The 14,311-nt window shown below is 36.8% G+C and overlaps 1 protein-coding gene and 1 non-coding gene across 2 annotated transcripts; both read right to left on the bottom strand.

Annotated features, from left to right (window-relative positions):
- Window positions 1-274: 274 nt before the first annotated feature.
- TRNAG-UCC (transfer RNA glycine (anticodon UCC)) lies at window positions 275-345 on the bottom strand. The gene has a single exon. It is a non-coding gene; the product is annotated as a tRNA-Gly (tRNA).
- A 12,792-nt stretch (window positions 346-13,137) lies between these two features.
- LOC143677600 (adenylate kinase isoenzyme 6-like) lies at window positions 13,138-13,937 on the bottom strand. Its single transcript, XM_077153703.1, has 2 exons — window positions 13,794-13,937; window positions 13,138-13,676 (listed from the first exon to the last, which is right to left on the bottom strand). The coding sequence occupies exons 1-2, from the start codon at window positions 13,913-13,915 to the stop codon at window positions 13,280-13,282; spliced, it is 519 nt and encodes a 172-aa protein (XP_077009818.1). The 5' UTR covers window positions 13,916-13,937; the 3' UTR covers window positions 13,138-13,279.
- Window positions 13,938-14,311: the final 374 nt, after the last annotated feature.

Below are 14,311 nucleotides of genomic sequence, written 5' to 3'. Positions count from 1 at the left end.
TTTGGGCCATGACCATTCTAACTTTTTCATGTTGGAAGGGGCTGTCAATAATACAGAATAGGGGAATGGAATTAGTTGATGTTCTGGAAAGGCTGGCCCCTCTGCATTTCAGGACTCACCTGGTCCAAGGATCCATCTGGAGGTTGTAGGTTTCTGGAAAGTTACCCCAGTGCATAGAAACTGTTAGAATCTTATATAGTGCCCTAGGTGTTCTTTAGGATTGGCAGGAATGGTTTTGGTTGGGGCTTGAAAGAATATGCCTTGTTTTTTTTGTTGCATGGTCTGGGAATCGAACCCAGGCCTCCTGCATGGAAGGCGAGCATTCTACCACTGAACCACCCATGCACCCTCACGATGCCTCTTTTTTAATCAGTGTTTCCTTCTCTTTATCGTAGGAATCCACTGTCCTGTTTTTTAATTCTATAGATTAGGTTAGCCTGTTCTTGAACTTCATATACATGAAATCATAGAGTATGTATTCCTTCACATCTAGTTTCTTTTCCAAAACATAATGCTTTTGAGATTTATCCATGGTGTTGTATGTGTAGGTTGTTCCTTCTCTTTTGTTGCTGAGTAGTATTTCTTTTATCATGATTTGTTTCTCCTCTTAATGGACATTTAATTTTTTCCTGAGTTTTGGCTATTATGAATAAAAAGCTCTTATAAACAAAATTTTTATGTCTTTTTGTAGAGTATGTTTTAATTTCTAGGTTTAAATACCTAGAGCTGGAATTGTTCTGTCATAGGATCAGTATGTTTGATTTTATTAAAAACTGCTAAACTCTTTCCAAAGGGGTTCCACCATTTCCATCATGTACTTTAAGTTCAAGTCTGTCAATTTCTGACTTTGTACTAAAAATAACTATTGGGGTGGGCCACAGTGGCTCAGCAGGTAAGAGTGCTTGCCTGCCATGCCCGAGGAGCCGGGTTCGATTCCCGGTGCCTGCCCATGTGAAAGAAAAAAACCACAAAATAAAAATAGCTATTGGTTTGCTTTAAGTAAGTTTTCTGTAGCCAGAGAATTTTTAGGAGTGTCCTTAAAAAATACTTGAAATCCAGAAAATGCTATTATGATTTATCTATTTTATAGAAATCCTGGTAAGTTAAGGTATAACTAAGATTGACTTTAAATGGATATGCAATTATTGACTTCATTTGTTGTACAGAATTTTTTTTTGGGGGGGTGGAAGGCCTGGACATAGAACCTGGATCCCCCGCATGGAAGGTGAGCATTTTACCACTGAACCACCTGTGGACCCTGTTGTACAGAATTTTAAATTTTCATTTCATTTTGTAGGTAACATATGCTTTAATCTGAATTTTCACGTGGGTATTCTGCATTTTATACAGTGGCTCTTCATTAAGTGTCTAAATAATTAAATGAGATGTTTCATATTTGAAGTATACTCTAGTCTTCTGAGGTAAAGCTTGTAGGACCAGATAAGGGATCTCCTTTTTTCCTTTTCCTTGAATTCTTTAGACAGTAATAGCCACCTTTTTTTAAAATCTGTATTTCATTTTGAGTTGCTTGAAATGAGTGGTCCCTTATAATGGTAAACAGTAGATGTAATATAGGGGAATCACACTTTAGGTAATAGAATAATGATTAGGATTTGTGTATTTCAGAATTCAGCTTAAGATCCAAAGATGAAAACTGTGGTTAATAAGTAACCTTGCATTCTAAAGAGGGATGCTAGACATCATGTGGGCTTAGTAAATGAGGATAGGGTTCACCTGTGACACCACTTCTCAGTTATGTAGGAGAAAGTAGAAAGAAGAATTAAAATAGTCATTCAGGTGAAGAGTTGTTAATCTAGTTAGTGTGACGTTTCCCTATCTCACCCCAAAAGGGCATTTTGTTCCCAGCCCAGAATTTGGGTGTGCTGGCCAGAAGCTTAGGTTGTATTTAACTTCTCATGTGCAATGTTTATGAGCTGCAAAATCTTGTTCCCTGATGCTGCAGTGGCACCTTCCATAGAGTTCTTGAGAGAACAGGACACATGTTCCCTGGAGTTTGAGGCATGTCTGAACATAGACTTGCACCCTGATAGGAAGGAGAATGACTGGAGCCAGCTGAGATGACGTGCTGAATAAGAGGGCAACAATGGAAGCAGTCTGCATTTGACCATCTGTTGTGGTAAGAAGGCATGTGTTTTTTTTTCTGCCAAGTGGATACCGTAGAAGGTAGCTAGGCTTGAGTTATTTTGATGGACCCTGCCAAGGAGGGCTGCTTGCCATATGAGGGGACTGTGGTGAAATAGCAGGAGAACAGCTGCAAATGTGTCCCCCATACCAGAAAACCATACAGGTGATATGCCAGTCTCTTTTTGCTTGTTGTGAGTTATGGCCACTCCACTGTGAATCCCTATAATGTATTGCCCAAACTGGGATTCTTAGAAGTGAAAGAGGGTACTATTAGTAATTATATACGGACAGTAGATCATCCTGCATAATGGCCATCCAGTAAATGCCCATGGCAGCTAGGTATATAGGACATTTGGCCTTCTTTCTCTGCCTGTCCTGACATGGAGGAATGGGATGGTGAAGAAGGAAGTGGAAAAAAGAAATTAGAGGAATATTGAAAATATTCTCTCTTTGAAGGCCTGGGATTGGGTGTATGACCTTCAATTTGAACTTTAAATTTCATGCCCTATTCAAAGAGTATCCAGAAGAGTATGTGAAGAAGTGGTGAAAGAAAAAGTGTATTTCCCATTGAGTACAGCCCATTTGATCAAGTTTCCTAGTTTAATGAGATATTAGGTTGGTTGAACTTAGAACAGCATACATGGGATTCAGTGGTAGACATTTCAGGTAAGGCAAAAATGACTAAGGCGTTTTCTTCCCTTAGGCAGCATTTGCTTTAGTGTAATTATCTAAACGTAATCTAAGGCAGAATGACAGGTGCTCTAGATGTTTAAGTGGCAATGTGAGAATATTGGGGTCAGGCAGGTTTTCTGGAGGCGGCCGAGTTTTAGCTGGCCTTTACAGGAAGTAAAAGATATCAGAGGGGAGGAGAGACATTTCTACGATGAGGGAATAATCAAAGGCATGGTATAAGAAATGGGTGGACAGCTGGGGAAGCATTCACACAAAATGTGAAAATTCTACGTTTTAAAAAATGGTTCCATTCACAAGTATTTTGTCCCTATCCTAACTCCAGTTGAAATCTTTTATTTTTACTTGTCATTTGTGGATTTCTTTAGTGATGCATGAAGTGTCTTCTTTTATAAGATAAAGTGTGCATTATCAAGTTGAAAATGTTATTCACTTTAGAAGCTGTGTGGTTATAAGCATCAAAGCAAACTTCTAAATCTAATCACATATTATATTACATTCCTTGATTTAAAACAGTAAAATGCAGAGAAGAGGATGGTTTTTACATATAATCCCAAGAAGCATTTGGTAGTGCAATCAGTTTCATAACAAGTGATTGTTTTTTAAAAGCTTTCCCAGAATAAGAATGAGTATCTTGATGTTCTGTATGAGTTTTAAATAGGTATAGCTCCAGTAATGTGTCTGTTCACGTTATTATCTTAAATACACACCTAAAATTTTAATCCATATTGCTGCATTTCAGATGTGAGAGTAAAAATAAAGGTGTGAAGTGCCTAGCAGATTTGTATGGATTTACGTAAATCAGGAAACACACAAACAATCCATTAGTCTCAGTGCTGAGGTCCTAATGCATTAAATTGAAGTATAGATTATTTCTTAAAAGTTTTATGCACATATGAATATCCACAACTTCTTAATGATTTACTTTGCTAAAATATAATAAAAAGCTGTAATTCCTAATCGGTTTGTTCTCTGCACTCTGTACATTTTAGCATGTCTTATGACATCTCTATATGGATATTTTATATTTTAAAATGTTCAGAACTCAGCTATCTTTTCATTGAAACTTGCTTCATCTTTAGTCTTCCCCATCCAAGTTCATGGCAAGTCCATCTTTGTTATTCAGATGAAAAATCTTGGAATCATCCTTGACTTGCCTCTTTCCCTTACATTCACAGCTCCTCTGTCAGTAGTTTATATTGGCTCTACCATTAAAGCACTTCTAGAATTTGACCACGTCTCATGATCTTCGTGATCATGTGGTACAAGCCATGACCATTTCTTACTTGGGCTATTTTAATGGCCCACTGTCTTAGTTTGCCAGGCCGTTATGACAAACATCACACAATGGGTTGGCATAAACAACAGGAATTTATTGGTTCATGGTTTTCAAGGGCAGAAGTCCCAGATCAAGGCATGGCATGCTTTCTCCCTGAACTCTGTAGCATTCTGGTGCTGACTTGCCACAAATCTTGAGATTTCTTGGCTTGCATCTTTGCCCTCTGTCACATGGTGATTTCTGTCACATGGCAATTTCTCTTTTCTGTTTCACTCTTGCAGTTTCTCCTGACTTCCAGCTTCTGCCTTTTTCCTGTGTCATTCTCTGAATAATTGTGTTTCAGTTTCCTTTGCTTATAAATGTCTTTAGTGGTATTGGTTAAGGCCCATTCTGATTCAGCTGGGTCACACCTTAACTAAAAATAACTTCAAAAGCCCTATTTACTACTCTGGAGGTCACTCTTATGCAAGTTTCACTTAGACATTGCTGCTATCATAATTTGCCAAATCCCAACCAAACCATTCCTGCCAATGCTAAAGAATGCCTAGGGCACTATGTAAGATTCTACAAAGGTTCTATGCCACTAGGGTAATTTTCCAGAAGCCTACAACCTCCACATGGGTCCCTGGACCAGGTAAGTCCTGAAATGCAGAGGGACCAGCCTTTCCAGAACATCTAGTTCCGTCTTCCTGTCCCATATCATTGACAGCCCCTTCCAACATGAAAAAGCTAGAATGGTCATAGCTCAAATACCCCAAAAAGAGTGAGAGATAGATCAAAGGTGATGGTGGAATTATACAGAGAAAGTTGGGCTTAACAAATGAGTGTGAGTACTGAATCAGCATATTGATATTTCTTTTAGTCTCTAGTACTTTAGAGCAGCTAGAAATAAAAACCTAAAATTGTGAATTTGTAACCCATACCAAACTGAAATCTGTTCTACAGCTAATTGTTGTGATGTACTTTGAAATTTATTGCTTTTTTGTAAAAATGTTATTTTTCACAAAAAAAAGAAAAAAAGGAGTGTAGCAGAGAGGATAAGATTTAACAAATGAATTGATGGCTGAATCATTATATTGATATTTCTTTTGATCTCCAGTGTCTTGGAGCAGCTAGAAGAAGAAACAAAAAATCGTGAGGCTGTAACCCATACCAAACTCTAAAATCTGTTGCATAACTACTTGTTAAAGCATACTTGGAAATTTATTGGTTTTTTTTGTATATATGTTATATTTCATGGTTTAAAAAAAACGTTTTTTCAAAAAGCCCTATTTACGTGAATTCTCACCCACAGGTATGTGGGTAAAGATTAGAAACATGTCTATAAATTGGAGTCCGTCATTCAAACTACCACACCTCCTGACGAGGCTCCTAGTTACTTCTCACAGCTTTCAACCTGCAACCCAGCACTTCAATCTCGTCTCATTGCAGCAGACAGAATAATCATGTTAAAACTTAAGTCCTGTCATTCTTCAGTTTAAAACTTCAGTTGTTTTCCAGAGCACTCACTTTAAAAATCTGAAGTCTTTGTAGCATCATATAAAATTGTACATAACATTGTCCCCTCTACAATTTCATCTTTTTATTGTCCTTTATTTACTACCCTCCATCCATACCTGGCACCCTATTGTTCCTTCCATAGATGGTCTCAGAACCTTGGCTGTCCCTCTGCTGCAATGCTCTTCCCCCAGATAACGTTTGGCTCATTTTCTAACCTTTCTTGCGACTTGGTTGAAATGTTCAATTCCTATTGAAGCCTTCCCTGACCATCTTATTTAAATGGCAACACCCTTCCTTCCATTACTTTATTTTTCTCATTAACATTTTCCACAAAGTAACTTACTGCATATTTTACTTAACATTTAAAATATATATATATTTTTATTGAGGTATCTTCACACACATACAGTCCATCATCCACAGTATACAATCTGGCTCACAATATCATCATATAGTTGTGTATTCATCACCATGATCATTTTTAGAATATTTGCATCACTCCAGAAAAAGAAATAAAAAGAAAAAAGGAAAAGCTCATACACCCCATCCCTTTACCCCTCCCTCTCATTGACCCCTAGTATTTCAGTTTACTCATTTTTTTTTCACTCCTACTCAGCCCCCATTATTTATTTATTTATTTTATCCTTATTTTTTTACTCATTTGTCCGTACCCTGGCAAAAAGGAGCATCAGACATAAGCTTTTCACAATCATGGTCACACTGTAAAAGCTATATAGTTATATCATTGTCTTCAAGAATTAAGGCTACTGGAATACAGTTCAATAATTTCAGGGACTTCTCTGTAGTCACTCTGATATACCATAAACTGAAAAGGGATAGCTGTATAATGCATAAGAATAACCTCAGGATAACCTCTCAATTATGTTTGAAATCTCTCAGCCACTGAAACTTTGTCTCAATTCTCTCTTCCCCTTTTTGGTCAGGAAGACTTTCTCAGTCCCATGAGGCTGGGTCTGGTTCATCCCAGAGTCCTGTCCCTCATTGCCAGGGAAATTTATACCCCTGGGAGTCATGTTCCATGTGTGGGGAAGGGCAGTAGGTTCATCTACTGCATTGTCTTACAGAGACGGGCCGCATCTGAACAACCAAAGACGTTCTCTGGGGGTGACTCTTAGGCATAATTATAAGTAGGCTTAGCTTCTGCTTTGCAGGAACAAGTTTCATAGGGGTGAACCCTAAGATTGAGGTCTCATTCTATTGAATGCTTGTCCCCACTGCTTGTGAGAGTAACGGAAATTGTCTAACGGGAAGTTGAATATTTCCTTCTTTATCCCCAGTCCCCCGAGGGGACTTTGCAAATACTTTTTTATTTTCTGGCCACATTACTCTGGGATGTGTTGGGGCATAATAATGGCACGTACAAACCAACAAAATCTCATGCCCTATTCAAGATTCCATGTAATTATGGAATTCAATTAAACTGACCGTACAAGTTAAATTATGTAATGTACTACCCAAAATACAAATTTTGCACCAAATAAACCTCTCTCCCTTTGGTCTCACACAGAAGTTGAAGTTTTAAAATATGGACAGTATCATCCTTTACCTTATATTCTTACTCACCTTAGTCCTATCCAGATCAACTTTATTTATATCTCTAGTCAAAGTCTGTTCACCTTTTCACCATTCAAACAGTTGCTGTATGAGATAAAGCTGACTTTCTTGCTTCAGTGTTCTGAGTTTCTAAGTGTCACATATATACCTGTGTTCCCTGAAGTTTCAGGAAACGACTGAATTATACATAAATGGCTTGGTATTTCAGAATTTAAAAATAACAGTTACAATATGTATGACTGCTGTAAGAGCTTACAATTTAGGATCCTTTACAAGAGACCCCGACCTGATAACCCACGCACTCGATTTCAGTTCTCCAAGTTTGTGCATTATAGTTAGTCCACATGAGTGAGGCATGATAATATTTGTGTTTTTGTTTCTGACATATTATTCAGCATACTGCCCTCAAGGTTCTTTCACCTAGTTCCATGTCTCACAACTCCATTCCTTCTTGCAGCAGCTCAGTAGTCCCTTGTATGTATACATCACTGTTTTCTCTTCCATTCCTCAGTTTTATCTTTAGGCCACCTCCATCCATTGTGAATCACGAATACTGCCACTATAAAAACCAGTGTGCAAATGTCCATTTGTGTCCCCAGTGTCAGTTCCTCTAGATATATACCTAGCAGTGGGGTTTCAGGATCATATGGCAACATCACCCCAGCCTCCTGTGGAACCACCACACTGCCTTCTCAATGGGTTACACCTCTCAGTTTCCCTCTCAACAGTGAATAGGTTCATCTTGTTCTCCACAGTTTCACTAGGTCTTGTTTCTCTCAGTTCATTTTTGAACAGTTTTATTCACACATCATACAATCCAACCTAAGTATATAGACATGACTTTGCCACCATAATCTATATGAAGACAATTCCTTTTCTTCCACAAAGAATCCATACCTCACCCCATGCCCCTTGCCTTTTGACATTTAGTTTTGAAATGATGCCTTTGTTACATTCAGTGTTGCTGTTTATGTTAGACCCTAGCTTGCATTGATTGTACTTTTTCCTGTATGGCATCCATTTTCAACACCTTGCAGCGTTGACATTCATTTGTTCTCCCTCTTGCAAAAACGTTTTTCTTTGTACATTTAATCACCATCAATCTCAGTCCACTCAAGGCATTCCTAAGGAATACCATCTCAGTCCTTATCCTCTGTCTTTCCTTCTGGTTTCATATGTGCCCCCAGCCCTTCTCCCTCAGTCATACTCACATTCAGCTTCATTCATTGTACTTATTTTATTGTGCTACAATTAGGTTGTATTGTGCTATCCATTTCTGATTTTTTACAGTCAGTCCTGTTGTACAGTTTGTGTTCCTTCAGCACCAAATGCCCAATCTCTGCCTCATTTCTATCTCCTGATAACCTGTGTTCTTAACTTCAACTCTCGAAGTTCACTCATTAATGTTAGTTCATATTAGTGAGACCATATAGTATCTATCCTTTTGTTTCTGGCTAATTTTGCTCAGCATAATGTCTTCAGTAATGGAATTTTTTTATCATATGGTGATTCTTTACTTAGCTTCCTGAGGAACTGCCCAACTGCCTTCCAGAGCTGTTGTACCATTTTACATTCCCACCAACAATGGATAAGTCTGCTTATTTCTTCACATCTTCTCCAGCACTTGGTATTTTCTGTCTTATTAATAATGGCCATTCTAGTGCATATCAGATGATTTCTCATTGTGGTTTTGATTTGCATTTCCCTAGTAGCTAGTGAAGTTGAGCATCTTTTCCTGTGCCTTTTAGCCATTTGTGTTTCCTTTTCTGAGAAATGTCTGTTCATTTCTTTTGCCCATTTAAAAAAAAATGAGCTGTTTGTCTTTTGTTGTTGAGTTGAAGAAATCTCTTTATGTATTGTGGATACTGAACCCTTATTTGATATGTGGTTTCCAAATATTGTCTCCCATTATGTAGACTGCCTTTTTATTTTCCTGACAAAGTTCTTTGATTCACCAAAGTGTATTTTGAGTAGTTCTCTTTATATATTATGGATATTAAATCCTTATCAGCTGCTGAATTTGATTTGCAAGTATTTTGTTGACGATTTTTGCATCTATATTCATTAAAGAAATTGGCCTGTAATTTTATTTTCTTGTAGTATCTTTGTCTGGCTTTGGTATTAGGGTGATACTGACTTCATGGAATGAGTTAGGAAGCTTTTCCTCCTCTTCAGTTTTTTTTAATAGTTTGAGCAAGATTGATACTAATTCTTTCTTGAGTGCTTAGTGGAATTCACATGTGAAGCCATCTGGTCCTGGACTTTTCTTTTATGGGTAGAATTGACATGTTAACTGTATTTAGTCTTCCAGTCCATGAACATGGTATGCCCTTCCATTTATTTAGGTCTTCCATGATTTATTTAGCAAATTCTTGTAGTTTTCCTGTGTATAGGACTTTAGAATCTTTGGTTAAATTTATTCCTAAATATTTGATTCTTTGGGTTGCTATTATAAATGGAATTTTATCTTGATTTTCTGTTCAGATTGCTTATCACTAGTGTATAGAAACATTACTGATTTTTGGGCATTAATCTTGTACCCTGCCACTTTGCTGTATTCATTTACTAGCTCTAGTAGCTTGGCTGTAGATTTTTTGGGATTTTCGACATATAGTATCATGTCATCTGAAGACATGTTATTCATATTAGTGAGACCATATAGTATCTTTCCTTTTGTTTTTTTTTTAAAAAAGCACGAGTTTTATTTCCAGTTTGTATGCCTTTAATTCTTTTTCTTGTCTAATTGCTCTGTCTAGAACTTTCAGTCCAGTGTTGATTAACAGTGGTGGTAGTAGGCATCCTTGTCTTGTTCCTGATCTTAGAGGGAAAGCTTTCAGTCTTTTCCCATTAAGGATGATGTTAGCTGTAGGTTTTTCATATATTCCCTTTATCAGGTTGAGGAGGCTTTTTTCTGTTCCTGTCCTTTGAAGTGTTTTCATCAAGAAAGGGTGTTGAACTTGGTAAATGTCTTTTCTGCATCAATTGAGATGATTGTGTGGTTTTTTTGCTTTGCTTTTTTGATATGGTGTATTACATTAATTGATTATCTTATGTTGAAGTTTCCTTGAATACCTGGAATAAATCCCATTTGGTCATGGTGTATAATTTTTTTAATGTGCTGCTGGATTTGATTTGCAAGTATTTTATTGGAGATTTTTGCATCTGTATTCATTAAAGAGATTGGTGTGTAATTTTCTTTTCTTATGGTATCTTTGTCTGACTTTGGTATTAGGTTGATGCTGGCTTCACAGAATGAATTTGTAGCTTTCCCTCCTCTTCAGCTTGTTTTGAAGAGTTTAAGCAGGATTGATACTAATTATTTTTTGAGTATTTGTTAGGATTCACATGTGAAGCCATCTGGTCCTGGACTTTTCTTTTTTGGGAGCTTTTTAATGACTGATTCAATCTCTTTACTTGTGATTGGTTTGTTGAGGTCATCTATTTCTTCTTGAGTCAATATTGGTTGTTCATGCCTTTCTAGGAGCTTTTCCATTTTATCTATATTGTCTGGTTTATTGGCATATAGTTGTTCATAGTATCCTCTCATTACTTCCTTTATTTCTGTGGTGTCATTGGTTATTACCCCTCCTACATTTCAGATTTTATTTATTTGCATCTTCTTTCTCTCTCTCTCTCTCTCTTTTTTTGGTTAGCTTAGCTAAGGGTGCATCGACTTTATTGATTTTCTCATTCAGCTTCTGGTTTGTTGATTCTCTTTATTTTCATATTCTCCGTTTCATTTATTTCTGCTCTGATTTTTGTTATTTGTTTCGTTTTGTTTGCTTTGGGGTTAGTTTGCTGTTCTTTCTTTAGTTCTTCAGGTGTACAATTAAATCCTCATTTTTTTCTCTTCTTTTTTAATATAGGTCTGTAAGGCAATAAATTTTCCTCACAGCACCACCTTTTCTGTATCCCATAAATTTTGATTTGTTGTGTTTTCATTTTCATTTGCTTTGATGTATTTACTGATTTCTCTTGTAATTTCTTCTTTGAATCACAGGCTCTTTAAGAGTGTATTGTTGAGCCTCCATATATTTGTGAATTTTCTGGTCCTCTGCCTGTTGAGTTCCAGCATCATTCTATTATGAATCAAGAAAGTGCTTTGTATAATTTCAGTCTTTTAAAATTTATTAAGACTTGCTTTATGGCCCAGCAGATGGCTTGTCCTTGAGAATGATCCATGTGCACTTGAGAAAAATGTGTATTCTGCTGTTGTGTGGTGTAATGCTCTATAAAGATCTGTTAAGTCTTGTTCATTTATTTTATTATTCAAAATCTCTGTTTCCTTATTGATCCTCAGTCTAGATGTTTTATTCATTGTTGAGAGCAGGAAATTGAAGTCTCCAACTATTATGTTAGAGATATCTACTTTTCCCTTCAGTGTTTCAGTGTTTGCCATATATATTTTGGAGCACTGTGGCTCAGTACTGAAATATTTATGATTATGTGTCCTCTTTTTGAATTATTCCTTTTATTAATACATAATTTTTTTGTCTCTCTTAATTGTTTTACATCTGAACTCTTTATTTGTTGGATATTAGTATAGTTACCTCAGCTTTTTTCTAGTTGTCATTTGAATGAGATATCTTTTTCCAGCCTTTCACTTACAACCTGTTTTTGTTTTGGGGTCTAAAGTGAGTTTCCTGTAGACAGCATATAGATGGATCCTGTTTTTTAATCCATTCTTCCAGTGTATGTCTTTTGATTGGGGAGTTTAATCCATTAACATTTAATGTTATTACTGTAAAGATAGTACTTCTACCATTTTGTCTTTTAGATTTTGTGTGTCATATCTAAATTTTTTTCTCTTTTTACCTTTACTAATAGTCTTCATTTGTGTACTCTTCTCCAGACCTTCTTCTCCTGTCTTCCTATTTGCCTATAGTGCTTCCGTTTAGTGTTTCTTATAAGGCCAGTCTTTTAGTCACAGTGACTTTCTGAAAATATTTTAATCTCTCTCTCAGTTTTTGAAAGACTGTTTTGCTGGGTATAGAATTCTTGCTTGGTAGTTTTTCTTTATCAGAATCCTAAATATATCATACCACTGCCTTCTCGCCTCCATGGTTTCTGCTTAGAAGTCCACACAGAGTCTTATTGCGCTTCCTTTGAATGTGATAGATTGCTTTTCTCTTGCTGCTTTCAAGATTCTCCCTTTATCTTTGACATTTGCAGTCTGATTAGTTACTGTTTTGGAGTAGGTTTATTTGGATCTGTTCTGTTTGGGGTATGCTGTCCTTCTTGAATCTGTAGTTTTATGTCTTTCATAAGAGATGGAAATTTTCAGTGATTATTTCCCTCATTAGTCTTTCTCCTTTTCCCTTCTCGTCTCCTTCTGGCATACCTATAACACATATATTTGTGCATGTTGTGCTGTCATTCAGTTCTCTGAGACCCTGCTCGTATTTTCCCATTTTTTTTCCTGTATTTTCTTCTTTGGGTCAAATTTCAGATGTCCTGTCCCCCAGTTCACTAATGCTTTCTTCTGCCTCTTCAAATCTGTTGTATGTCTCTATTGTTTTTTTTATCTCCTGTTGTCCTTTTCATTCCCATAAGTTCTGCGATTTGTTTTTCAAACTTTTGAGTTCTTATTTATGTTCACCCAGTGTCTTCTTTATATCCTCCCTAAACTCATTGATTTGATTTTTTTTTTTTTTGCTTTATCTTTAGTCTTAAGTTTTATTCTAAGATATCATCTTCACTTTCCTCTACTTAATAGGTATCTATCGATTTGGTCAGATTTATTTATTTGTCTGTTTATTCTTAAGCAGTTTAAGCACTAAATGATGACAGTCTTTACTTTCAACCCTTAATAGTGTTGTAGTCATTAAATATGAGATTGTTTAATGTTCTCATGAGAAAAAAAAGCTCAGGAATAAACTTTAATACTATCTACCTGCTAGTCATGCAACACAATTTTTTGGGGGGGCGGGAGGAGAGATACATGGGCCAGGAATCGAGCCCCAGTCTCCCACTGAACCACCCATTGCAACACAATTTTAATACAGAAATTTTACTGATAACTGGACAATTACTATGACATGGGCAAGAAAATATCAACAATAGTGACTGAAATGTGGCAAGTCTTCTAAGTCAAGAGCTATGATCTTTGATCCATTGTTCAATCTGTTTCAATATCTGATTTATATTATTCTCTAGTTCTTCTGGATTATTACTGGGCAGCTGGTGCATTATTTCTTCACTGTAAGATGCCATGGCTTCTTCATAAAGAATTTGAAAAATTTCACACTGAATATTATCTTGTAGTTTCTTCTCATTATAACCCCTTGATTCAAGTCTTTTGTATAATATACTATTATCCGTTCTCAGCACAAAAACTATATGAAACCAGCGTTCAGGGAAGAAATCACAACCATGGTAATCAACAATAACTCCACCTTCTTTCATTTGGTTTTCTAACTCATCAACTACTCTATCTTCATCTAAAATGGGACAATCATACTCTTCATCATAGTCATCATATAGTTGCCTTATATCCTATCTTCTCTGTTATAACTCCTCCTTCTCCTTTGATCCTTCTCCCAGTCTATAGGGATCTTTAGGCAATGCTCGTTCTGACTTTTTCATGTTGAGAAGGGATGTTGACACTTCTTTAGCTAAATCACCCACATTAATATATTTCAATCCGGATCTTGATGCAAGTTCTTTGCCTAATGTAGTTTTTCCAACTCCTGGTATACCGGTAAGCAGGATGTTGGGCCGCACCATGGTCCTCGCCGCGGCGGCTCCGAGCGCCTGATTTGATTTTTGATGTGATTTTGGTAAAGCCTGAAATGATGAGGATAAAGTATAAAAATATTATTTACAAATGGGATGAAGGTACCTGTTCCTATTACTTTAGCTTTCAGACACCTTTATCCCCAGGCCCCTTTTGCTTTTTTAGAAAAACTCCTTGGAAGTCCATTTGAGTGTAGGGGTGGATTTCTGTCTCCAACGCAGAAACAAGGAAAGTGGGCAGTCCAGTCCCAGGATGCAGTGGTCTTGATGGGTGATGTATCAGTATTGAGTAGCAGGGATAGCCTGCAGCAGGCAGAAAGGTGGAGCATGGTACTGTCCTTTCCTCCCCTTCAAGTTGGGCATGATCATCACCACCTAGCAGTCATG

Source organism: Tamandua tetradactyla, chromosome 3 (genome assembly GCF_023851605.1).
Source record: "Tamandua tetradactyla isolate mTamTet1 chromosome 3, mTamTet1.pri, whole genome shotgun sequence".
In the NCBI taxonomy this organism is placed as follows: domain Eukaryota; kingdom Metazoa; phylum Chordata; class Mammalia; order Pilosa; family Myrmecophagidae; genus Tamandua; species Tamandua tetradactyla.
Note: the sequence above shows the minus strand (reverse complement) of the source record. Positions and strands in the feature narration are given on the sequence as shown.